A 26,493-nucleotide genomic window follows, 5' to 3' on the forward strand; every position below is an offset into this window, starting at 1 on the left:
GTCTTTGTATTTGAAGGAGGGAAAAGAAGGAATCTGGCTGTGTAATTAAATGATCTAATCTAGGATAGATGAGATTGGGAAACAAGAAAACCGAACAGGAAATCTAAAGGAAAACCCATATCTTCGTACTCTCTCTGGGGAGAGATTCAATATGTCTTAATTTAGGATTATACAAATAAATATTTTAAATCAAATGGTCACTCATCAAGTGACAAATAGACCTAACTTTAATACTTCACTGAAGAATCTAAGTAAGACTATATACTGGTAATTATTTACCATGTTAGGAGAAAAGCTTAAATAGAAATTTAAATAGCACCCACTGGAGGCTGGGTAAATCATTAATGTCTTTTAGTCTCCTATTTCAGCTTAGAAATGAAGCTATCACCTCCCTGCCTAACATAGAGTTACAAATTTAAAATGAAAACAATATTACAAGTAATGGAGTTAAGTATCAAAGGAACAAGATACAAATTCTAGCTCTGTCACTTATCATCTATGTGACCTTGCAAATGTCATTTTCAGTTTTCTCATCTCTAGAATGGCAATAAAAATACTTGCCTTATGTATCTTACAGGGTTGTTGTAACACTCAAAATAACATGAAAAGTATTTTGTGATTTACAAAGTGGCATACAAACAGATTAAAAAATATATGTGGAAACTGATTTAGAACCTATGTAAATGTAGGTTAACTTACATTTCCTTACCAACCTTCTGTTCCACCAGTTTAATTACTCAACACTAGCATTATGTAACTAGACACAAGGAAACTAGGTTCCTACGAGGTTCAATTTGTGATACCCTAACAGAATATTTTACAAAGTGTTTTGAGAATACCATTTTTAAGAGATGCTCGAGGGGAAAAAAAGGTGCCATAGTTTAAGAGACTGGGAACCACTCCAGCTATATTCCTCTTAGAGATTCACAACGTGTCCCGACACATGCAAGTCTTATAAGTGAAGAAACCTGTTTTAACTCAGCTAATACTCCGAGATGTAAAGTTAAAAATATACACAGCTCATTAAAATTAATTTAAGAGAAAAGCAACTTATTTATTGTTAAAGAAAAAAGGAACACTTGCTAAATTACTGAAATTCGGCAGAAAATGTCCAGTGATTTTAGTGATGGCTGTGGTACTCCCATGGGGCTCTACTCATATCCTTCCATGACACGTGACCATATCGTGCCTTTTATACTTATTAATGGTCTCACTCATGGAGCTGTAATTCTGTAAAGACAAGGAGCTTGTCTTTGTAGCCACCCTCCAAAATGCCCACCATGGAGCTTTGTTCAATAAATGTTTCTTGAATAAAGCCATCTGTTACTGACTGCTTAAAACCAATGTCCATTTACACAGTATAACTTTAAAAACTTTAATGATATAGAATAGGGATTGGCAAGTGTTTTCTATAAAAAAGCCACATGGTAAATATTTTAGGCCATACAACCTCTGTCACAACCACTCGACTGCCGTTGTAGCTTAGAAGAAGCCAAAAATAATGTTTGAGTGGCTGAGTTCCAATAAAAACAGGTGACAGACTGGTTTTGGCCTGTAGGCCACTGTCCGGCAACTCCTAACATAGATGCATTCTTTCAATAGTCTCCAGGTACAACACTGGACATAGCCTACATTCTTATTAACAAAAGATAAGCCACAAAAGTCCATGTTTAAAGGAAAAAGAAATACAATCCAGATCTAATTGCAGCTATCGTTACCACCATGCTCAAGTTTAAGCAATATAAATTAGAAATGACCATTCACAATGTCTACTCTATTAACCAACTCAGATTAATTTACCTTGTATTTTTCTTTGGCTTTCTCTTTTCCAAGAAGTTTAAGAACTTTATCAGCTAACAGCATACTTTGTTGATTTTGGAACCCTTCTAATATACACACAGCAGTGACATCTGGAAATGATGGAAAAGCGAGAGTTAAGTATGAATTTATTGCAAAGATGATTAACAGCATCAAATGGGCACATTACCACAGAAAGCCAAACTAAATTCATCCCCTTGCGTGGCTACCAATTTGATTTCCAATAAATAGATTATCAACACTTTAGTTTTATATACTCTATGACCAAACTCAAAGCTCAGAAAGTCACTTCACTGCTATGGGATTCACTTTCCTCACCTGTGAAACGAAGGGACTATGGGACTATGATTTGTAATGTTTCTCACAACTCTAACAATTCACATAGCAAATAACACAACATTCCCTTCGGGCCAGTACTACAGGCTGAACCACCATAATGTGGCTCCCATGTCTGGTCTTCTTAACAGGCCTCACAGTTATTCCTCGTCTCCAAAGCCATGCTGCCAAAGCTTTCAAGTAAATCTACTTCAGAATCCCATTTTCATCTGGTTATGCCACAGCTCAAGATACGGAGGATTTGAAATTAGTAAGATCAGTGGTTCCTGAACCTCTCAAACTTTCATTCAAAGTGCTCAAACAATGGCTGTTCCCCCTCTTTCTGAAATCAACTTCTTACAATTACCAATTCTTGCTCCTCCAAACAAGTCAATCTGCTGTTATGCTCCCCTGATAACCTGGCCAGCATCCATATCAATGTCTTTTCCCCATTCCATTTCCGCTATCTAAAGTCCATTTAACCTCCTATCTACAGATTATCTATTAATAACTTCAAGGTCTGGCTCAAAACCCAGAATTCTCTTTTGCAGAGAACCATTCCTTCCACCCACCACCAAAGTATGGAATACCACAAAACCTCAAATTTTTCTAAAATGTTCTCTAAACCACCTCTCATTTGGTAATCCAGATTTTAAAAAATAAAACAGCTTCTTCCTTTTAAATATTAAAATTATTGTTATTAAAAATAATTATGGGTAAACCTTCTGACTATTGCTATTTTTAATTTAAATATATCAGATTTAAATGTGTAGTGGAAAGCACTTTAGGACAGTAGAAATTATACTTTGGTTTATTCAGCTCCGTGTCACCCAGAAGAACGTAATTTAAAAAGCCCATGGCCTATACTCTAAACTGAAGCTTTGGGAGCAGATATGGCCAATTGGAGGCCACAGAACATTCAGTCTTTACTAAGAATGGCAAATTCACTTGATACTTTGTACCAATTACATAATTTCTAATTGGGTATAAAACAATGTTTGAAAATACCATGGGCTAAAAACAATGTTTCTTTAATTATTCATCTCAATATTATTTCATATTTATATATATATTTAGTAAACATATGGAATACTAACTAAAAACATGTAGAATCTTAGAAACACTATTACTTCCTAAACCTACTCTGATTTCTTATTCATGGAATTACACTGATGCTCATTAGAACTGCCAAGTTTCAAATGTGTGGTGTATAAACTGCAAATCTTCATACTCATTTAATTCCGTACTTGGGAACAGCGACGATACTCAAATATCAGCAATTTCAATTTAAACCAGGAAACAAAGTCTCAATTGGGGAAGATTTGAACTTTTAAAGACAAACTGTTTCTCCACTCATGGACAGTTTCATACAAATTTACTAATGACTCCAAAGCCTTTGGTAATTTTCATACGGAAACACAAAAAACCCCTCACCTTCTAAGCATTCCTTCTTATTGTCTAGTTTCTCATGGGCTTTTGCACGTCTAAAGAGAGCTTTCACATATTTGGGATTAAGTTCAACAGCCTTTGTACAATCTTGTGCCACCTCTTTCCATTTTTGCTGCAATTCAAAGTATTAAAAAAAAAAAAGTCACATTAAAGGAAGCACGGTTCAACAGAAATGAGTTTCCCAAACTTAACAGGCTGAATATTTAAAAGTCCCACAACAACAAAAAATATTTCCAATGCATACAAAGAGTTAATATCCACAATACATTACAACAGCTCAGATAAGTATCTAATAAAGATAAGCAACCTAATTTTTTAAAAATTGGCAAAGCACATACCACCAAATCTCCAAACCTACGTGCATCTATGTGCCGCTATCATCTCCCTCTTCCTTCCTGTTCTACTGAGGAAGCAGCCTCTTAGTCAGAGGCCAGCCCTCCACCTGTGGTACAGACGGCTCTCTTCTCCACTTCAAGGACTTCGGTCTGTTAGCCATCCTGCTTTTCCACTAATCTGCTTCTCCACTGAATCATTCCCATGAGCATAAAAAAATTGTTCTAGTATTGTCCGTCTTTTAAAAACCCTCCTTTTATTCCGTATTTCCCTACAGCTGTCACCCCATTTTCAGTTCCTTGTTACTGCCAAACCTCCAAAGAGTTGCCAGTCCACTTGATTCCCACCTACCTAACTGGCTGCTCCTTCTCAATTTCCTTCGCTGAATTCTCCCCTCTACCTGATCGCTACATGCTGGAGTCCTCAAGGCCTCCTGTCTTCTCTCTCCCTAGGTGACCACATCGATTGCCCTGGCATTACATGACACCTACAATTAGATGAGTCCCAAATGTATTTCTTTAGCCCAAACCACTCTCCTAAAACAGACATTCCTCAACCCAGCTGCCGACTTAGCTGTCTTACTCCTCGCCCACCCCACTATTATTACAATTCTTGCTTCTCTTCACTTTTCACATCCAGTGCTACTGGTCGTCAGCTTTCCTTCGTGTCTTACCTAGGATACTACAAGATCCTTCCTTAGTCGCCCTGCCTCCACGCTTGCACCCCTCCAATATAGTCTTGACAGAACAGTGAGAGCAATTTTAGATGATGTCCCTGCTCTACTTAAAACGCTTCAATAGTTTCCATTACACTCAGAATCAAATCCAAACTCCTTAGCATCACAAGGCTTTGCCTGCTCTGGCCTCTGCTCCCTCTCCGATCTCACCTCTTTATACGCCAGGCTCCTTCTTCAAGTCCCGAGCACCACTGTTTGCTTTTATACACCCAGCTCCTACCACAGTGACCTTCCATACACAAGACAGCCAGTAAAATTTGGCTGAACAAATAAATGCAGAGAATACAAATAAACAGAAACAAAAAGCACAGAGAAAAGCTTCGGCTACCTACCAACTGTTCAAAGGCAGCAGCTCTGTTTTGATAAAACGTGGAAAGGTCAACATTCTTCTCTGTAGGGCACAAGCTGATAGCCTCAGTATAGCACTGAATGGCTTGTTCATATTTTCCTGCTTTAAAATATTTGTTGCCTTTGTTCTTGGCGGCTTGGGCTCTATCAAGAGAATTCTGAAATGAAGGAAACAATTGTTAAGTAATTACCAATACTCAGGAATAGATTCAGATCACAGTGATTAAATGATAAGCTGACAAAAGAAAAATGGGAGGGGAGAATGGCTGTTTACAGTGCAAGTCGCTCATATAAATAGCCTCAGCAGTAGGATTGCTAAGCCAAAAGGTTAAATATTTTTAATTTAAAAAACACTCAGGCTTTTATTTTTTTTAAAGGCTGTAGTGCTTTAATGTATCATTTTCCCATCATTCCTGCCAGGAACAGGTGTGATACCACGTTTGATTTTTGCAAGTCCAATGGGTATAAAACAGTGGCTCCTAACCAGGGGTGATTCTGCTCTCTAGGGCACATTTGACAGTATTTAGAGACATTTTGATTGTCACAACTGGGGATGGCAGAAGGAGCTATTGGCAGTGGACAGACACCGGGACGCTGCTGACATCCCACAATGCACAGGACAGCCCCCCACAAGGAATTATCAGATTCCAAATGTCAGTAGTGCCAAAGCTAAAAAACCCTGGTATAAAGTAATAGTCCATTATTTTAATTTGCATTTTCCTTATTGTCAATGAATTTGAAAATCTTTTCATGTGTATTGGCCACTTGGCTTTCTTATTCTGAAAACTACTCATTCCTGTGTGTTGCTATTTTTCTATTAGGCTGTCAACAGTGTAGAGTACACATTAGAAACACTTTAGATCTTCATTACAGTTGTAATCCCAGATCTACTGTTTGCCCATCAACAAGATTTGCATTCCTATCTTTGTCTCAGAGTCTGATTTCTGGAAGAGCAAACTTTTATACTTCATGTGTACAATACAGAAGAGTTGGCAGTTAATACCCACTGAGGACAGCTGCGAATATGTCAACACATGGAAAGCATCTCTGTAGACAAATCCAGTTGTCTAGGTTCCTGAGCTTTGTGGCACGTGTTTACCCAAAACTTTGTCAACATTATCCAACTTTATTAGATATGTGATTGTGAAAGAATCCATTTATTTCCAATAGGTAAACACTGACAAAGCGAAAGCAGAAGTTTTAGGTTGGTGCACCAACTAATTGCAGTTTTTGCAATTATTTGTAACCTTCTAAACCTTTCACACCAACCTAACAGTTGCCCCCACAAATGACTTACAGGGGCTGTGAAAGCTAAGTTGCTTTGGGGCCCAGGGCATCTCTGCCACAAAGAAAATGATTTTTCTATCTGCTTTTTTCTCCCTTATTCTTGCTTCATTTTTCTTTGCTGCTTTTCCCCTCCATTTACCTTTTGTTTCCCTTTTCTGACTACAGCTATAGTTATATTTTTAAGTATAGTGTACAAAGAAGAAACTATCTAAGATCATAATATTAAACAGCCAGTTTAAGCTAGTCAGCGTCAACAAGAAACATACATATTTTAAAACTAGGATGTGGGAGAATGAAAGAAACCAAATACAGCACCAATAAATTAATAGATGAATATAAAAATCTTCCATTTGTCAATAGCTTTAACCATGTTCCATAAACTTTAACAGTACAAATCCTCGGCAGAAAACATCCATAATTAGAAGACAACAAGAAATCTCTTATGTAGCTGTGGATTCTGGGGGGCAACTGTCAAGGTAATTGCTGAAAAAACTGCTTTTGAAGCAAACTCCACAGTCATCCCACTCTACTGAGAAAAGCAGAATTCAGACTGCAGTGAGGCTGTGTCGTCCGGAAGGAGGGACGATCCCCTACGTACAGAGAGAGGTGACAGGCACACCTTGCCTGTCTTCCAAGAGACCACACTGTGAAGGATTGCTAACATGAAAGAAAGGCAATGAACTCAAATAGAAAACTAGTATTTAAGAAGGCAGAATAAACCAAGCAAACAGAAAATTTAACATCAGAGGAATGAGAGGCTATCACAGTCATTAAAAAAGGGAGAGGGGTTGCTTTTAAAGAGCACCAATCAGACATCTAAAAAATTAAAAAGAATTATGACAATTACCTCAATGCCTGGGCTGTATATTAGAATGGAGGCATAACTGAGGGGTAAATTTAACAAGTAGAAGGTGGAATCAAGGAAGTCTATGAAAATGAAACGGAAAGGAGGACAGGGAAGTGAGAAGTTTGGAGAGCAAGTTAAATGACATGTACTAGTATAAATCTGGAAGTGACAACATTTATCTAGCTGAAGTTTAGAAGAAAAGGCATAGGAAGGAGTATCTAAGGAAACATTAGAAGTTGAAGAAAATTTACACACATTTTTAGACACATCACGGTGATATTTTCAAAATGAAAGATCCTGAAAATTTTTAGGTAAAAAATAAAGATACTTACAAAGAATAAAGAACCAAACTTGTGTCAGACTGTCATCAACAATAGGTACTAAAAAACAATGAATTAAAAACTTCAAAATTCTGAAGAAAGAGTATCTTGAATTTAAAATCTTATACCTAACCAAACTAACATTTAAAGTTGAACACAAGCACAGAAATAGAGGTCTACAACTTCCTTCACACTAAAAATAAACCTCCAAAGTGGGGCAGATTATCAATATAAAGCAGGCAGAGGAAGGTAAAGAAACAAAAAAGCAGGGTACTTATGGCAGGAATCATTAAATATGTCAGTAATAACAATAACTGTAAATAGGTTAAATCACCAAAAACTTTTCAAACTATTTAAAATCAAAAATTACATGCTGCCTTCAAGGCATGACCTAAAACAAAATGACAGGTCAAAAAAGAATGTAAAGTAGATACAGAAGGCAAATACTAACAAAAAGAAGGCAGTCTCAGATAAAATAATATTCAAAAGCCTTAGGTGCAGCACAGAAGGAAGGACAGTTTTATTGTTAAAACGTAAAATCTGCCAAGAACACATTATAATTATGAACCCTATGGTGACTAATAAAACTTCAAAATGAAACCCTATTACTTTTGACATTATAACAAAAAGAAAAACATTATTTCAATTTCTTACAAAAAGTTTACAATGTTTCTTTAACTCATTGGGAACATGGCTACTCCACCTCCTAAAACACTAGGGACTGAATATAGAAACAATGTGGCACGTTAAATGCGTTTGAGAAGTATGTTTGACTATAAACATACATACTGAAGATTTCTTTAGTACTTTTACTAAAGATTTGCAGACTAAACAAAAGCATTCTATGGGCAGAGTAATGACCTTATTTCATAAGCACAAATTGGCAATGAACTCTTCCCCGCCTACTAGAAGTTTAAGGCTAATCGGTATCACAGCGAACAAAAGGAGAGGCAGCCATAGCGAGAGCTGACACGTTAAAAGAATAGAGAGAAATCTGGATTGGTGCACAAGGCTTTCACTCCTCAGAAATATGGATACTTCTTATTTTCAGTCAGCAAAGTCTAATTAAACCTAAAACTAACCAACTGAATCTTTCAATTAGCTATCTCCCTCCGTTTAGTCAAGTTTTACAATAGCTTCCTTTTAAAAATTATTACAAATTCTTTAACTCTTAAGACCAAAATCAGAGCCTGCTTAATTCTTTCCTTACTGTACTGTAGAAAAAACAATGCTCTGAATGACAGTGAGTGGAAAAGGATCAAATTACACCAGCAAACCGCCAAATCACACATGCTCTTCCACTGCTCCTCCACTGCCACTCCAGAAAGCAACCAAACTACATTTGTGTAGCTCTCAATTTTGGTTACCAGTCTCATCACCAACTGCTCACCATCCCTTTCCACCCGTTACATTCTGCCCACTGCTTCCCTTCATTAATATAAATGCAGGGAAAGAATGACATTATAACAGAGACAGAATAGAAAAGCTCATTATTTTGGCCCACTGATGGAATTTAGAACAAAAAGCTGGTTAGCACAAGTCCAGATTATGAATCAACACCAGCCTTCTGCTATGTCAGGAGCTAGACCCTATTTTCACAAGCTTTGAGACCAATACTAGGTAGAAATTAAAATAAATGCACTGGAAGAAAAAATTTAAAGCTACTAAGGAGACTTAAAAGACTATAAAGTATTTTACTGGAAACTACTTTTGGTTTTGGTGGTCTTTTTAAGGTTCTGAACACTTCATAATATTTTACACTAAATTTCTGTGAAAATGCATCTTTCCTCTGCATTTCTTATAACAAATTACTCTCTAATTGACCTGAAAGATCTTTTAAGTAAGCTGGATCATGTCATTCCCTGCTCAAACCCTCCAGTAACTTCCACTGCTTACACATAAGACTCCTAACTCCCATTACTCCTCTTTTACCACTTTGGCCTCCGACGTTTAACTTTGATGGATTCAAAAGATACTAACCTCTTCCTAAAAGAAAACAGTTTGAAAAGATTAGGTACTACATATTCAATTTCCACGAGCAATGCATGGTCATACATTTAAACTTACTGGTAAGAACACAGGTGAATCATGAAAAAGAAAAGACATTCACTTCTGCCTAGTACGTCAATCAAAGTGTTACACAAACTACTAGAAAACTTAGTCCTTTCCAACAAAGATTTGAATAAGTTTCATCTCTTCATAATTAATAACTATCCAACAGTCAACTCCATGAACCTGTGATTCTGCTAAATGAATTCAACAAATATTTGGGGTCAAATCTTCTAGGGAAACCTGAAGTTAACACATGAAGCAGAAAACCATTAATTGTCAAAATTCCGGAAATTCTTCCGAAAAGCTCGACACAGATGTAAGGTAAGCGCTATTATTATCCCCATTTTACATGTAACGAAACTAAAGCCCAAAGAGATTGAGAAATTTGCCCAAGATAGGATTCAATCTCAAGCAACCTGACTCCAAATTGCCTAAACTTTACCTCTATACTGATGGACTGCTATGTAAGTTTTATGAATGTGAAACTTTATCATACAAATCACACCCAGATTCACACTCTGGAGCTGAAACAAAGGAAACAGATTCAGGTATGATCACATCTTGCCCACTAGTGACTCCAGAGCGAAAGGTCATTCAGTCAAAGACAAAGGGAATCATGAGCACAATTAGATCTTTTACTTTTTTTCCAAGCAAGTGTAACCGAATTCATGTCAGTTAAAAGCACACTTGGTGTGACTCTGCTATACAACCAACAGGATAGTCTTTATCCAGAAGGAACACAGAGGCCACTGCCGGAAACAAGTATAAACTGGCAGCCTCTCAAAAGAACTATGACTGATCAAAACACTGAGACTCCAGTTCACCTTAAAAAAATGGACATTAGGTCATTAGTGTATTGTATAACAACCAGAAAATTATTAGTCCAAAGAACAGCAACTACGCATACACACACAAATGCATCAAAACTATTTGGGTAAAATGCAAGACTTGAAAAAAAGTAACTCAACTAATAAATCTAAAAGGAAACAAAGAGAGACACAGTAAATGTGTCTTCTTTGTCCAATAAACACTGTGTGCTGAAACTTGTCAAATAAGTAGCAAACCTAGGAGCCTGCCCCCAACCTCTGCAGAGCCAAATTGACTCTGAAAAACAAGTAACATTTCAAGACCAAAACTACAGATATTAAGGTCTAATCAGTAAATTTAGGGGAATACAAAGTAAGAAAATAATCAAGGCTTGTCAGTGAAGGTTACTTACAAGAATCTGCTCTGGAACGAAAATGACTAACGAAGGGCAGGAAAATACTCCAAGAAGGAAAAACAACTCTGCAAGGGTTATTTAGCACACACACAGAAGAAATTGAGATCAGAAAGGGACCTCTAAAATAAGCCCTGCAATGGTAACATGACTACATTACAAAAAGCTTTCACTGATATACATTTGGCAGTTAGGAATTACTGTAAATTCTTAGCAAGTATTTATAAATTATCCTGATAATCACATATAGTCACTATGAATGAAAATGAGCTAGAATGAGAAAAATAAAATGGGTATCCAGTTAAAATATACAGGAGCTGGTTTGACAATGCTTCTCTTAAATGGTTTTATTCCCTTAATTTTACCAAATTCCAAAGGATTGACAGCTTTACAGAAGTAGCATTTAACTTTGGAACACTTACTGCACGAAAAACAATCTTTCAATATTTTATTGACCAGTTGTTACTTTTATATGAATCAAATTTAGGATAAGAAAATATCTAAAATAATCAAGTCTTTTCCCATATTATATCCTTAAATTTTAAAAATCTACAACCAAACCCCCCTACTAAATCATAACACAGACTACTCTTTACCTAACAAGAACCTACTTGTACGAATGCTGCTTCTGCAGCATTATGGATATAGTTCATACAAAATGAAGCGACTTATAAAAATTATGCCTAAATGAGGTTTAAGAATGTTGTACCAATTTCCAGGATCAATTCGTAGAATAAAACTGAAAATCCGGAAATTAAAAAAAAAACACCCAACCTGTGCAATTAAAATATACATTTTTTATATATATACGCACAGACACATAAAGACACACAGATACACAGATCTACAGATGTCAAAGAATGAAGCTTCATTGGTTCATTCACTCAACACCTGCTATGTGCTGGGCATTGTATTAGGTCTGAGAATACATTGGTGAGAAAGGTAAGAACCATCCCAGCCTGGCTGTCCAAGGATGTAGTAGAAAAACATGAGTAAGCAACCCTAGTACCATGTGGAAGTGCTACATAAGGAAAAAGTTCAGTGTCATGTAACTACATAGTGGTGTGCTTAGGGAGAGAAGGATTTCAGAAAAGGTGAAATGACTACATGTTGTGATTTGACGGTACCATTCACAGAACATCCCAGGCGAGAAGCAAGAGGAAGTGGCAAAAGAAGAAGCTGAAGAGCTAAGCAGGATCAAGATCATGGAGTGTCTTCAATCATGAGTTTCAATTTTATCTTGTGGGCAATGAACAGTACACCACTTAATCATTCTAAGCACGGGACTCTCCGGATTTACTCTGGTGGTGACAACACGAATTGGAGGAAGGCAATAATGAGAGTAGCAGTTATTCAGTGGAGAAATAATGGCAGTAGGAATGGAGTGGTAGTCAGATATTTAAAACGCAGGATTTCCCAGATGTTTTTCTAGACTGGATGTGGAGAACATGAGAAGAATAAAAAGTTAGGGATGATGTTCAAGTTTCTGGCTTTGGAAATTAGATGTGGCACAGTAACTGATAAGGGGTATTCTCAGGAAAGAAACAGGCGTCTAGGGTGTGAAATATAATACGTGCGATGTAATGGAGATTCCTTTTAAATATGAGCCTCTTGAGAGGTCTGGGTTATACACAAGAAATTAGGGAGCCATAAGTATGTAAGTGCTAAGAAAAGCTGCTAGAGGGTAATCAAGCATCCCAAAGGAATAGAGCATAAGAATGCCTATGACAGAACCTTCACAGTCACCGAAAGGGAGAGGCAGAAGAGCCTGGAAAGCAGACTGACTATATCAGCAGAAGAGGTATCAGAAGTCATAAAATAAGTAAACGGAAAAAAATCAAGAGACCTGTAGTGCTTCAAAAGGCACAGGAAAAGCTGATATTAAGAGAAGACAATGTGAAAGACTGCCAAGAATCATGTAAGATAAAAGATTGAAAGATGTTCACTGGACTTATATAAGCATGTCATTGGTGATCCTGATTTTTTAAAAAATAACTAGAAACAGATCATCAGATAATTTGAGGGGAAGAGGATTATTTCATTTAGAAGATGACTGATAACAGCAGGTTCCTCAGTCTTTGATCCCATTATGAAAATGGTTAGGTGCATGTCTCCCTTTGCATTCCAGAGGGCTGGGATAACCTGTGCAACATTTAAAAAACTTGAATACTAGAATAACTGTATTTTGATCATCGAATTAAAAAACAATCGGATAAAAAGCTACTGTAAAGTCAACAAAGCTTTAAATAAATGCACTTTTTTAAAAATCACAGGTTGTTTGAAAACAGAAAAACCTAAGATGTTTGTGCAACCCAGATACCAGGCTTGGTGTACATGTGGGTGTGGAGGTCTCCTGTGATATCAGGCCCAGAGATTCAAAGCCCTATGGATACAATGATCTTCAAAGAACTTCCTGAGAATCTGTAATTCTTCAAGTTACTTTTAAAAAATACTGAATCAATGGCACATCATGGTAGACTTTTGTAATGGCCCCCAATGGAATATGAGTTATTACTGTAAGTACAGCAGTCCCCTCTTATCTGTGACTTCACTTTCCCGGGTTCAGTTACCCACAGTCGGAAAATTTTCCCAGTCGTCGACATGGTCTGCTCCTGACGACGAGTCCAAGTCACCCAAAGCAGACGATCTGCCTTCGGATGGATCTTCAGCTCAGTAGTAGCCTAATGCTACCTCACAATGCCTACGTTGTTCACCTCATCTCACCATGCAGGCATTTTATCATCTCACATGATAACAAGAAGGGTGAACACAGTACGATAATTTTGAGTCTCACCACATTCACATAACTTTTATTACAGTATATTGTTATAATTGTTTTATTATTAGTTATTGCTGTTAATCTCTTACTGTACCTAATTTAGAAATTAAACTTTATCAAACATATATATGTATAAGAAAAAACATGGTACTGGCAGTCTGACTTAGCAATGCTTTGACTTATGATCTGTCAACTTTACAATGGTATCAAAATGCTACGCATCTGGTAGAAACTGTACTTCAGATGGTGAATTTTGCTCTTTTCCCGGGCTAAAGATATGTGGTATGATATTCTCTGGTGATGCTGGGAAGCGACAGTGAGCTACAGTTCCCAGTCAGCCACATATTCACAAAGGTAAAGAACTGACACTCTTCAATGTGCCAGTTTTGATTTACAGTATTTTCAACTTACGATGGCTTTATCGAGATGTAAACCCATAGTTAAGTCAAGGTGCATCTGTAAATATAGGGTTAGGTTTTATCTGCAGTTTCGGGCATCCAATAGGGGTTTTGGAACATATACCCTTTGGATAAAGGCAGACTACTGTACCTCAATCTCAGATGCTATCAACCGTGATTTAGATGCCTTTCTTTAGTGAAATCCTAAAATCTCCAATAGCTAAACAAAAATATGGATGTCTGCCTTTTCATTACAAGCGTTTGCTATCCCAGAAAAAAGATAATTGAATATGGTCTACATTGCACATGAAAATCTCAAACCCAAGAGAGAAATCCAGTAATTTTATTAGTTAATTTTACATACAGGCAAACAAAAGTCAAATGACAAAAACCACTGATTTTCCCACATTATTCACAGATAATGAACCCTAAACTGACAATATCTGTCCATTCCTTCACTCCCTTAAAAATTATAGCGATCGTTCAAATGAAGAAATAACAATAAGGGCATCAGGATTCTGCCAGTTCTTCCATTAGTTCAAACAAATGCTTCCTTAAGTACAAAATCCACTGAGGTTGCCAATTTAAAGGTGCTATTTAAATACAGAGCAATTTCTCCAGCCACAGATAATAAACAAATTATATTTAGATAGTCAAATAACAACTCCAACGACTAGACCATAAAAAGTCTTTTAGTATTTATTGGTCACAGTTAAAATACAAATTTCTACTAAAAAATTGGCATTCTTATTGTTGCTTTACTAAAAAATTACCTAGTAACTCAAAGCAAGATTATAGGTAAAAGCCCACAAATCCCACAAGTACAACACTATGTCCAAGTGTTTAACTCTGCTTTATTCTGGGTCAAAAATAAATCATTTTAAAGCAGTTCGAACACACAAAGAAGTTACTCTTAAGGTCTAATTTTTAATAGCAGTCAGGTGAACTTAAGAATTGTTCTGATAAAACTAGAAAACACATGAAATTTAAAAATCATCAGTGTTGACACAGACAATGCTGAAAAACTGAAAATTGGAGTGAAGGAAATCTAAAATCTGAAAGACAGTTTGCTAAATTCTATCAAATACCAAACGGGTGAGATGGGGTAATATTTGAAACTTCAATGAAATGTAAAAACCTCGTTTCATGTACGGAAGCTATCTTTATTTTTGGTGATTATTATATAACAGGACTTTTATGTGTTTTTCATTCATCCCTTATTCTTCTTTGATTAAAATTAAATTGACAAATGAAATAGGAAATGACCAGAGAATTTCAGACATACGAAAATGACGTAAGACAACTGATGAGTAATTCAAATGCCCACGGTGACCATTCTCATTAGCAGCACTCAGAATCACCATTAGGGCTGCACAAGCTAATCTAGAATTTTAATCCTCTTATTCTACAGAATGACACTAAGGCCGGAGAGAGAAAATGACTTTCCCGAGGTAACTATTCTGGAGAGCCCAACATAAAGCACGCACCTCCTACTTCTCACAGTTCATGTGTTCTTTCACCATAGTGTGATGCATACTTTCTATATTTAAAAAAAAAGACTGTTTGTTTTACTCTATGAGAAAAACTATCTGGCTCTCTCATGACTGACCACGACTGACATATAGTACATACGAAATTATGGTAGCTGGTTCCCACATCAAAACTTCCTTTAAAGCTAATTTGACTACTTAGTAAGAAAACATGTCTTCAGTCTGAATAGCATAACGTGGAAATGACTTGCAAATGTACATATAATTAGGAGTTATTTGACCAGTGGTGCCTCGGACCTCTGATTCTCTCGGTAACTACCGCGGTACAATCCCGGAGGTGGACAAGACCCTCTATCCCACACTGTTAAACGCCGCCTGGCCAACACCCCGCACAGCTGTTAAGACACCAAAAGGATTTACTAGTTCAACAACAGCGTACAAAGCACTTCACCAGATTCCCCAATGCTGCTCCTAACGTCAGAGAATCTGTGTCACCAATGTCAACCTTGGTCATGTAAATTTCCAGGTAAAACGAAAAATGAACTTAAGACGCTTCTACCCGAAATGGTCAAGCACTCGCGCTGATGAAAACACAGATGCCAAAGAACACCATTTCACTGTCCACCAAAACCACTGCAGAAAAGGGGGGTGCCTCGTTATTAAAAGGCTGTTACCCATTCAGTTCTAGCACCAAAGCAATTCACAGGACCCGGCATTAGGCGTTAACGGAACTGGGCTTCCTCCACGAGTTCATCAAACGCAATCATCCCATTTGCAAATGTCCCCCGGACCCACCACACTAAGGATAAACGCTGTGTCACCGAGCAACACCGTGTTCCGAAACCAGAAGGAAGCTGTCACAGGAGCCCGCCCGCCTGTGCCCTGCGGCTCCTCACTCCCCGGCCGGGCGGCCCGGACCGCGGCGCCCGGAACGCACGTGCGGCCGTCCGACGGGAAGCACGGCCGGCACCAGCCGTCGAGGAAAGGCTGCACCGCCGGGCTCCGCCTCCACGGCCCAGCGCGGCTTCTCACCATTTCCAGGTGAGCGCCGGGGCCCTCGGGGTGTCCGCTGCCCGGGGCCGGACTGGCCCTGCCCTCCGGGGTCTTCCGCTCACTGTGGCGCTTCTGGCCGCCGGCTTCGCCTCGGCCCCCGGCCTCTCGGCGCCGTCGCTGCCGGCTCCACAGGTACATGGCGCCCGCGCCCAGCAGCAGGGGCGCCCCGACCGCCAGGGCCAGCTGCCATCGCGGCAGGCCCCCAGTGCCCGGGCCCGCGGTCGCACCTCCGCCGCCGCCCACCCCACTCCCGGAGCCGGGCGCAGCCGCAGCGATCACCGCCGCCTCTATAGGCTTCGAGGCGGCCATGACGGGTGTCCTCCGCCACCGCCTCTCTGCGGGTCGCGGGCGCCACAGTCGCCAGGCAGTGCGCGAAGGAAAACCGGAGGAAGGGACGGCAGTGAGCGAGCGAGCACGCTAGGAAGCGGAGCGTGCGACAGAAAAGGGCCAGAGGTCACCGGAAGCCCGAGGCATGCCGGGCCAGACCTGGCTGCCCTTCTCCTCCCTTCTGAACCGTTGGGGGGGGGGGAGGAAGAGGAGAAGATCACTTCCGGTTAGGGACACTTGGGGTCAGGTGGGCGTCCTGGGCAGCCTTTTCAATTTCCTTTCACCCCGCTGCTGTTGGTGAGACTAACTTCTGGGGTCTTGGGCCTCCAGTGGCAGCAGATGTCGTTCGTTCCCTGGGCCGTCAGGAAAGGGCAGAGGGCCCTCTTGGCTAACGAAGCCGGGGAGCTGCGCGTGTACAGCGGGCTTTATGGTGAGCAGGCGACAGGACCGTAGGCTCCACCGCCGCTCTAGGAATGGGCGGGACTGGCAGAGGAATTGTGAAGGTTATTGGCTGGCAGGAGTGGTAGGCGGGACGTAGGCCGAACTGCCCAGGTTATTGGTGGAATTTGGACCCTCGTTGTCTAGTTACCGCCACGTTGGCGCTTCTTAGGATGCAGCGGCGGTTAGGTTGGATCTCTTTCCGCGTGTCCTGGAAACCAGCGGATTGGAAGGGCTTTTAAAGATGTGAGAGGAAAGACGTCAAAGCTGAAGATAGCGTGCTGTATCACCAATCTTATCTCTACCATGGCCAGATTTTACTTTGGATGATTTTGAGGCTATTGGGGCAACGGCAGAGGACAGAAATCAGACTGGCTGGAAATCGGCAAATCCAGGTTGGCTGAGCTGAGACGGCTTGAATGTGGTCCCTGCGGCTCCCGGTCTGCACCAATTGCGAAAGCGATGACATCTCTGTGTTGTTACCAGGTTCTCGAATTCAGTGGGTAGAAACGTGAAGGACCCAGAGTCCCCACCTTTCCTTCCTCCACCTTTGTGTTTTGTGCTGGATTCCGCCTGGCAGCCCAGCCCACACCACGCTCCCTGGGGCACTCGCCCCCTCACTCCCCAGTGCTGTGATCCGCCCACGGCCATGCTTGTTTTACTTTAGATGTCTCAGCCCACTTACCTCAGCCCTCAAATAGAAAGTTCAATCCACAGCTATTTCGGTTGGTGCAAAAGTAATTGGTTAAAAGGTTAAAAATTGCAAAAACCGCAATTACCTTTGCTCCAACCTAATACTACATATCTAATAGCTTTGTCACTAGGCCTTTTAAAATAGGAAAGTTTCCTTTGTCAAGAATTGTTTAGAATTCATAGTATTTTAAAGAAGAAAAGACAAGTATTAATAGAGAATCAAAATTTAGGACTATGGCTCCCATTTCAGGTATACTGGTCTGCAGACGTTTATACCAGAAATGTACAAGTGATCATTTACCTTTGGGGTACATCGGAGGATTTTCAACATCACAGTAGCACTACATAAAAGATAATTTATTAAGTGGCAAAAAAATAGATTGGTTAAATTAGAATGGCCTAATTTGAAAGTTTCAGAATCATTGCTTTTCTCTTGCTTCATGTAAGTTCCTATCAGTAAATTGCTCTCAGGCAACAGGATTCCTTAGCAACAGACTGAAGAGATGAGCTGAAAATGATAGAAATAGAATTGAATTGATCAAATACTTACTAATTATTGCAGGCAGTGCCCGCTTTGGTAGCCCATATACTAATTGCTGCAGGCAAATGGCTTCTCTCCCTTCCTGATTCCCATCCAAAGTCTTCCCAAAGCAAGTCTTCTGCCTGGGCATGTAATTTCTACCTTGCCTTTTCAGAACAGAGTTAACATTTTTCTTTCCTGAAACTGCCATTTTTTTCTGCAGCCTCATAGGGTATTGTGGAATGCTAATAATTACAAACTGTTGGTGGGAAGTAAAACATTTAAAGTTTTTGAAAAAACTTAATTTATTGGAATAGATAACAGATTGTTATGGTTACAATCCAAAAGTTGTAAAGTCTTTCTCCAACTCCTATTATCCAGCCACCCAGTTGCCCTCTCCAAAGGAAATCAGTGTTAGAGTTTCTTTTTGTTGAATTAACTAATATTTAACTAAAGGGTTGGATTTTATTAAGACCGGCACCAGTAAATTTTCTTGTTACTCTTATATTATACTTTGTTAAATATTCCATTTCCATTCCTGAGCCTGTTAATTTCTCCCATTTTTTTCTATCATTTCGTAAATGATTATATAGTATAGAACTGAGTAAGAATGTCACTAGATTTGTCACTAGACCTTCCCCCCCTTCTCCTGCCTCCCCACCCCCCACTCTGGTTCAAGCCATTGTTTCTCAACCTGGTTGTGTAGGACACAGCTTGTGGGGACAGAGTCCCAGAGAGTAGTTTCGAGGCTCTAGGCCTCACATGGAAAGGTGCTGCCTCGGGGGGTAGATGGCGGTCAGCTGTGACTAGTTGGCCATCAGCTGTTACTGGTTAGCCATTAGCCACTGATGTAACTGCCGTGGCTAAACTAGCAAGCACAGACTGCAGTTAGGAAGTGGGGTCAGTTGACAGAGATGCAGACGGCAGATTGTGGATTGTGTAGCTCCTGCCTCCTGTGTCTCTAACCCACCCGCCAGCGAGAATATTGTGGTATGACTCCCCTGTCTATGGCTCCGTGGATGTCCCTTTTTACCCTCACCATGTCCTGGGTCCTTATGCAGGGAGCAGGAGCTGAGACCCCACATAATACCCTGTGTGACTCAGCTCCTTGGCCCATGCTGGTATTATGAGCCGTGCGCTCCTCCAGGGTGAGGCAGTCGGTTGCCGATCGTTGGTTGGCCGCTCACAGCGGCCAGCTGCCGGCCGCTCATGATGGCTGCCGGACACTCATGGCAGCACACAGCAGCCCGTGCAGCCTGTGGCAGTTCACGGCGGTTCACACTGACCTCCGGCTGCTCTTGGCAGCCCAGCTCCAGGGAGAGCCGTTGTTCACAATCTTAGCTGTAGAGGGCGCAGCTCACTGGCCCACGTGGGAATCGAGTCGGCACAGCGCTCCAACCACCTGAGCCAGCAGGCCGGCCCTAGACCTTTCTGAACTGGTGCATAAATTTCTAAGCTGTCAAATAGCAAACACACACACCTCTGAGGTTATATTCAAGATTTAGTTCAATAATATTTAAGGTCTTTTTAGTGTAATGTTTGTTATAAAACAGTAGACAATGCTTAGTTCTATTTCCCCCTGAATTTTAAAGAAGTTAGAAAATTATGTCTCCATCCTAAAAAATCAGTTTTGTATATGTGAACATAGACATTTCCTTTTTTTTTTGTTTTGTTTTGTTGTTGTTTTGTTTCTTGCCAAATGAATGGAATTCAATAGGAGCAGCTTTTTTCATCTCTTCTCTGGTCTGTATCTTAGGAGGCAGTTGAGTGAGGTAAAATGTCTAACCGAGGCATGCAGACCTGCGTTCTTAAATTTTAATACCACTGAGATTTGTGACTGTGGGCACCTCTGTTTTCTATATAATGTGACCAATGGATTAAATGCTTGCTAAAGCTCCTTATAGCTTTAAAATTGTGATTCTATCCCCTCAATTGTCACTGCTACAGGAAAGGTTTTCCGAAAGTTGGTGGTAGCTGGTTGATTGGTATCTTTCAGTGAGTCCACAGACATGCTTATATTAAACACGTGCATACACAACTTGATTCTCTTTCAACTCTTCCTTAGGCTTCCATTCTCTCTCTGTTTTTCTTCACTGAAAAATTACTGGAAAGAATTGTCTACACCTGTTATCTCTATTTATTTATCACCCATTTTATCCCAAATCTCTTATAATCTAGTTTCTAAATTTATTACTAATCTGAAACGGCTTTCAAGGTCACTAAATTTATTGTTTGTTTTGGCCTTCATATGCTTTCATTGAAGCACTTGATATTTCTTGTTCACTCCTTGAGTTGTTTTCCCTGGCTTCAGGAGACTGAATTTTCCTGGTTGTTCTCTCTGACCAATCTCTAGATAAATGCTGTCCAGTAGAACTTTCTGTGATGTAGGAAAGGCTTTATATCTGTGATGTCCAGTATGATAGCCACTGGCCACATATAGCTCTTGATAGCTGGTGTGACTGACTAAATTTTTCATTTTAATTTAAATTGATTTAAGCAGCTTCGTGTGGCTAGTGGCTACCATATTGGACAGCACAGCTCTAGATTTGCAAATACAGGAATCCTTAAGACTCTGTCCTCTTTGTCTTCAGTCTCTCCATTAGTAACCAAAGTACATCTCATTGCTTCAAGGACAGTTTCCCTGAAGATAATCTCTATCTACACATCTGGAAAGCCATCTCTTTCTCCTCTAGCCCTGTAATTTCCTACTGCTTACTGAGCAGCTTTGCCTGGATGCCTCATGTTTAAAAATGTGACTCATCTTCCTTTCTCATTGTTTTCCTTTGTGTAATCCCTTTTTTTTTTCCTCTCATAATACCACTGTTACCTTACTGGTTGCCAATAATTGAAACCTTACATCTTTTTGGACCTTTCTCTTTTCCAACCCTACCCACCCAAGCACATGTGGATATACCAATATATACATATGTAAACACGAAATCAGCTGTGAAGTCTTGCTGATTCTTTGTAATATCTTTTTAAATATTTTTCTTCCTTTTCCTGACTCCTGTCACTTCCCAGTTCAAATATGTGAAAACATTTAAAAGTATGTCTAATACATAACAGGTGCTCAATAAATAGGAGTTTTTTTCCCCTTCTCTTTTCTCTTTTCCATTTCTTTCATCTTTCCTGAATGCTGAATTAGCTTCCTAGCCTCTGGTGCCTCTCTTCTATGTATCATTCTGCTCCTTGATAATAGGTGACTCTTCCCAAAGCATAACTCCAATTTTATTCTCAAACTCAAAGACTTTTAGGCCCTGTCCAATTCCTATCAGGTTAGATGTTTCTGCCCACCCCCATCTCTTCTCATATGTTTTGTCTCCTAGGTCTACATTCTAAACATTTAGTGCTGTTTGAAATTATTTATTTATATGACTTCTCAATAGGACATAAATTTCATGAGGATAGAAACTGTTCATCTTATACTCCCAGAGACCAAAAGATAATCAGTGTAATGGTTAATTTTATGTGTCAACTTGACTGGCCCACGAGGTACCCAGATATTTGGTCAAACGATATTCTGGATATGTCTGTGAGGGTGTTTTTGGATGAGTAAAGCAGATTGCCCTCCCTGATGTGAGTTGCTGTAATCAATTGAAGGGCTGAATAGAGTAAAAAAGCTGACCCTCCCTTCAGTAAGAGAGAGGCAACTTCAACTGCCTGACTACCTTGAGCTCTGGGACATTGACCTTTCCCTGCTTTTGGACTTGAACTGAAGCATTGGGTTTTCTTGGGTCTTGAGCTTGTCAGCTTTCTGACTGAAACTTAAACCATCACCCCTCCTGTGTCTCCAGCTTCCCAACTACAGATCTTGAGACTTCTCAATCTCCATAATTGTGTAAATTCATTTCATTCATATATATATATATATATATATATATATATATATATATATATATATATATATATCATATTGGTTGGTTCTGTTTCTCTGGCAAACCCTGAGTAATACGGCTTCTAGAACCAGGAGTGGAGCGCTACCGTAACAAATACCTAAAATTTGGAAGTGGCTTTGAAGCTGTGCGATGGGTAAGAGGCTGAAAGAGTTGTAAGTCGCATGCTAGAAAAAGCCGAGATTGCTCTGAAGGAACTGTTGGTAGATATAAGAACATGAAACGTGATTCTGGTGAAAAGAGAGAGCTGGAGACAAAACTTCCATCTTCTTACAAAAATATATAAATAATCATGAACAGAATGTTGGTAGAAATATCATGTTAAAGGCCACAGTGAAGTCTCAGATGGAAAACAGGAGCAGATTGTTGGAAACTGGAGGAATGGCCATTGTTATAAAGCAGCAAACTTGGATGAATTGTGTTCTACTGTTTTGTAGAAGGCAGAATTTGCACCTGATGAAATTGGATATTTAGCAGAGGAGATTTGCAAGCCAAGTATTGAAAGTATGGCTTGGGTCATCCTGCTTATAGTAGATGCAAGAGGAGAGAGATGAATTAAAGAAGAAACTGTTAAATAAAAAGGAACCAAAACTTCGAAATTTGGAACATTCTTAGCTTATCCATATTGGAGAGAGAGAGAGAGAGAGAGAGAGAGAGAGAGAGAGAGAGAGAGAGAGAGAGAGAGAGAGAGAGAGAGAGAGAAGCTTGTTCTAAAGAGAAGACTAAAGGCGTGGCTGAATAACCATTTGATACGTCATGAGTGCAACTCATAGACTTAATCATCCATCTCAGCAGAAACCAGGACTAGAGATGGGATTATACTAGCAGAAACACTGCCAGCTGGGACTAAAGAGGACTGAAAAATGGGACAGAATAAAGGAAGGCTGTTGGACTTTTGATGTTTTACAGCTGTTTGGCTATAAATTTGCTCTATCCTTCTAGAAATGGGAAGAATGCTGCAAAGGCTGTGCTGAAATCAGGCCTGCCACTCCTACCACAGAACCAGTGGGTAGGGCTGGTTTCTCCTCTATTTCAAAGTGTGGGGCCACAAGGATGCGGGCACCCAGAGCCTCAGGGGCAGGGCCACCCCTGCAGAGAGCTGCCTGGGTAGGGCGGCCTCCACCCTACACTGTGGAGGTGACACTACCCTCTTGTGGGCCTGGAGGGCATTGCATCAAAATGTATTGTTCCTGAGCCTTAAGATTAATGGAATTTGCCTTGCTAAATTTTAGACTTGCTTGGGACCTATTACCCCTTTCTTCTTTCCTATTTCTCCCTTTTGGAATGGAAATGTATACAATATACCTGTCACACCGTTGTATTTTGGAAGCACAGAACTTGTCTAGTTTTACAGGTTCACAGCTGGAGAGGAAGTTTGCCTCAGGGTGAATCATATCGCAAGTCTCACCCATACATAGTTTAGGTAATATTTAAATGAAACTCTGATGCAAAACAGTATGGAGGTTCCTCAAAAAATTAAAAATAGAATTACCTTATGTCCCAGCAATTCCACTTCTGGGAATTTATCCGCAGAAATCTAAAACACTAATTTGAAAAGCTATGTGCACTCCTATATATGCACTCCTATGTTTATTGCAGTGTTATTTACAATAGCCCGGATATGGAAGCAAGCTAAGTGCCCATCAATAAATGATTGGATAAAGAAACTGGTACATTTATACAATGGAATATTATTTGGCCATTAAAAAAATGAAGCGTTACCATTTACAACAACATGGATGGACTTAGAGGGTATTATGCTAAATGAAATAAGTGAGACTGAGAAAGATAAATACCATATTATTTCACTTATATATGGAATCTAAAGAACAAAATACATGAACAAACAAAACAGAAACAGGCTCATAGATAAAGAGAACAAACTGATAGTTGCCAGATGGGAGGGGAGTTGGGGACTGGGTGAAAAAGATGATGACATTAAGAAGTACAAATTGGTAGTTACAAAATAATCATGGGGATGTAAAGTACAGCGTAGGGAATATGGTCAATAATATATTGTAATAACTCTGTATGGTGTCAGGTGGGTACTAGACTTATTGGGGGGATCACTTTGTAAGTTATGTAAATGTCTAGTCACTATGTTGTGCACCTGAAACTATTATGATATAATATTGAATGTTAACTCTAATTGAAAAAATAAATAAATGAAACATTGGACTTTATATTTTAGAGTGGATGCTGCAATGAGTTAAGGAGCTGATGAAATGGAATGAATATTTTACATGCAAGAAGCAGATGAAATTTAGGGGGCCCCATTCCCTGTACCCAAATCTGTATTAGTCTCCTAGGGCTGCTATAACCAAATACCACAGACTTGGGTGGCTTAAACAACAGAAATTATTTCTCATAGTTCTGGAAGCTGGGAAGTAGAAGATAAAGGTTCTGGCCAATTCTGTTTCTGGTGAGGCTCAATTTCTGGCTTGCAGATGGCCACCTTCTCTGTGTGTTTTCACATAAGCGTTTTTTTCGTGTTCACTGGGGGAGTAGGAATGAGAGAGAGCAAGTTCTTTAGTGTCTTTTCTTGTAAGGGCACTAATCCCAACAGACCAGGGCTCCACCCTCATAAACTCCTCTAACCCTAATCATCTCCCAAAGGACACGTCTGTAAATACCATCACATTGGGGGTTAGGGATTCAACATATTAATTTTGGAGGGACACAAACATTCAGTTGAAAGCACTCAATAAATATTTTTTTAAGTAAACAGTATGGAAGAGTATCAAAGAAGAAAAAATATGGAATAGGTAGAATGTTTATTTTATTGATTGCCTACTATATGCAGGCCTTTCTCTGAACTCACAAAAGACTTTTTCTAGAGCTTTTTTTAAAATTAGAATTTATTGGGGTGACAATGGTTAGTAAAGTTACATAGGTTTCAGGTGTACAATTCTGTAATACGTCATCTATATATCACATTGTGTGTTCACCACCCAGAGTCAGTTCTCTTTCCATCACCGTATATTGGACCCCTTCTAGAATTTTCTTAAAACATATTTTTCTACCTCATTTTATAGAATTATAGTTGTCCTACCTCATCCCTGGGCTAGGAGCAGCCCAGATCTATGTGTGATTTTGTATCTTATAGTGTCTGATACAATGCCTTCTCTAATGTTAGATGTCAAAGCAAAGGAATATATTTTCTCTCTTTGCATTAGACCATAGAGATTTTTCTCCCCCACAATGACCGCATTGTCATAATTAGTTTTTCTCACATGTGCTACCAATACTCAGTTCCTAGTCCCTGAAGGGTGTGGACCGCGTCCTTGTCATCTTTATACCCCCACCTATAAGGGGACTAGGCAGGTCCTGGGTGTATGTTAACTCATTTATCTACCCAGCTTGATACCCGAAACGGTCAGTGCTGAATAAAGAGTTGATGAAGCCTTTGTTCAGCGCTTCGGCTCCATTGCTGTGGCCAACATTAGCGATCTGGTGTCACCACTGCTGTCCATCACCAACGGTGTCAGCTGGGAAACCGTCACCTGCTGCTACTGCTGCCATGACCGGCAATAGTCTGCTTCCATCACCACCACCATCATGGATACTAGGTCCCAGTCCCAAGCACGCTGCTCACTGCTGCTGGCTCCACCACTGCTCCCATTGGGACCTGCTCGGCGTCCTTGGTACCCCACTTCTGATATAAAGAAGTCCCTGTGTCCTCTGAGCCCTCGTGCTGTTAATTATTCTCCAGTCTTTCTCCTGATGCTTTGTGCCTTATTCCACTTCCATCAAAGCATCAGATGAGTGGGTGGTACTGCTTTACTTCTCAGGAGGAATGTCACTTTATGATTCAATTAAGTGGCTGCCCTTTTTTACTGTCAGAAGGAGCTTCTGCATTTACCTTCAGGGAGTGATCTACAGTAACCCTAGTTCCCGCTCCTTAGCTGTGACTGATAGTCATATGTATACTTTAATGCACTTACTTGCTACCTTTCTGCCCACTCACACAAACTTAGAAGATCTTTCCATCCTCTTCAACTTAGTTCACTGCCACCCACAAAAGTGTGCGTCATTTGCAAATGTAGAAATGTTACCTTGCGCTTTACATTACAAAGATGTCACCTATAGGTTATAGTAATTATCCCACAGGATGCTGGGGAAAGTGGGCGCCGAGGTCCAGCTTGCACTTGGTTCATCACAGTCTAGTATCAGGTGGT

The 26,493-nt window shown here is 39.8% G+C and overlaps 2 protein-coding genes across 8 annotated transcripts in view; one reads left to right on the plus strand and one right to left on the minus strand.

Moving 5' to 3' along the window:
- Positions 1–16,959, minus strand: part of TOMM70 (translocase of outer mitochondrial membrane 70) — a 34,061-nt gene extending 17,102 nt beyond the window's left edge. Inside the window, exons 1-4 of the mRNA XM_081026926.1 lie at positions 16,424–16,959; positions 4,984–5,157; positions 3,568–3,694; positions 1,801–1,910 (exon numbers count right to left, since the gene is read on the minus strand). Of these exons, the coding sequence (XP_080883052.1) occupies positions 1,801–1,910; positions 3,568–3,694; positions 4,984–5,157; positions 16,424–16,753 (741 nt within the window). The 5' untranslated portion in view covers positions 16,754–16,959. The remainder of the gene's footprint in view (positions 1–1,800; positions 1,911–3,567; positions 3,695–4,983; positions 5,158–16,423) is intronic.
- The window catches only part of LNP1 (leukemia NUP98 fusion partner 1), a 28,773-nt gene continuing 18,331 nt past the window's right edge, over positions 16,052–26,493 (plus strand). The window contains exon 1 of one of the 7 annotated variants that reach the window (XM_081026941.1): positions 16,052–16,432. In XM_081026941.1, coding sequence (XP_080883067.1) covers positions 16,170–16,432 — 263 coding nt within the window. In that variant the 5' untranslated portion in view covers positions 16,052–16,169. Of the gene's footprint in view, positions 16,433–16,986; positions 17,709–19,300; positions 19,413–26,493 lie in introns of those variants that run through there. The other 6 variants (XM_081026947.1, XM_081026944.1, XM_081026945.1 and 3 more) reach the window with 6 other exon arrangements.

The sequence above is a fragment of the Rhinolophus hipposideros genome (assembly GCF_964194185.1).
Source record: "Rhinolophus hipposideros genome assembly, chromosome: 2".
In the NCBI taxonomy this organism is placed as follows: Eukaryota; Metazoa; Chordata; class Mammalia; order Chiroptera; family Rhinolophidae; genus Rhinolophus; species Rhinolophus hipposideros.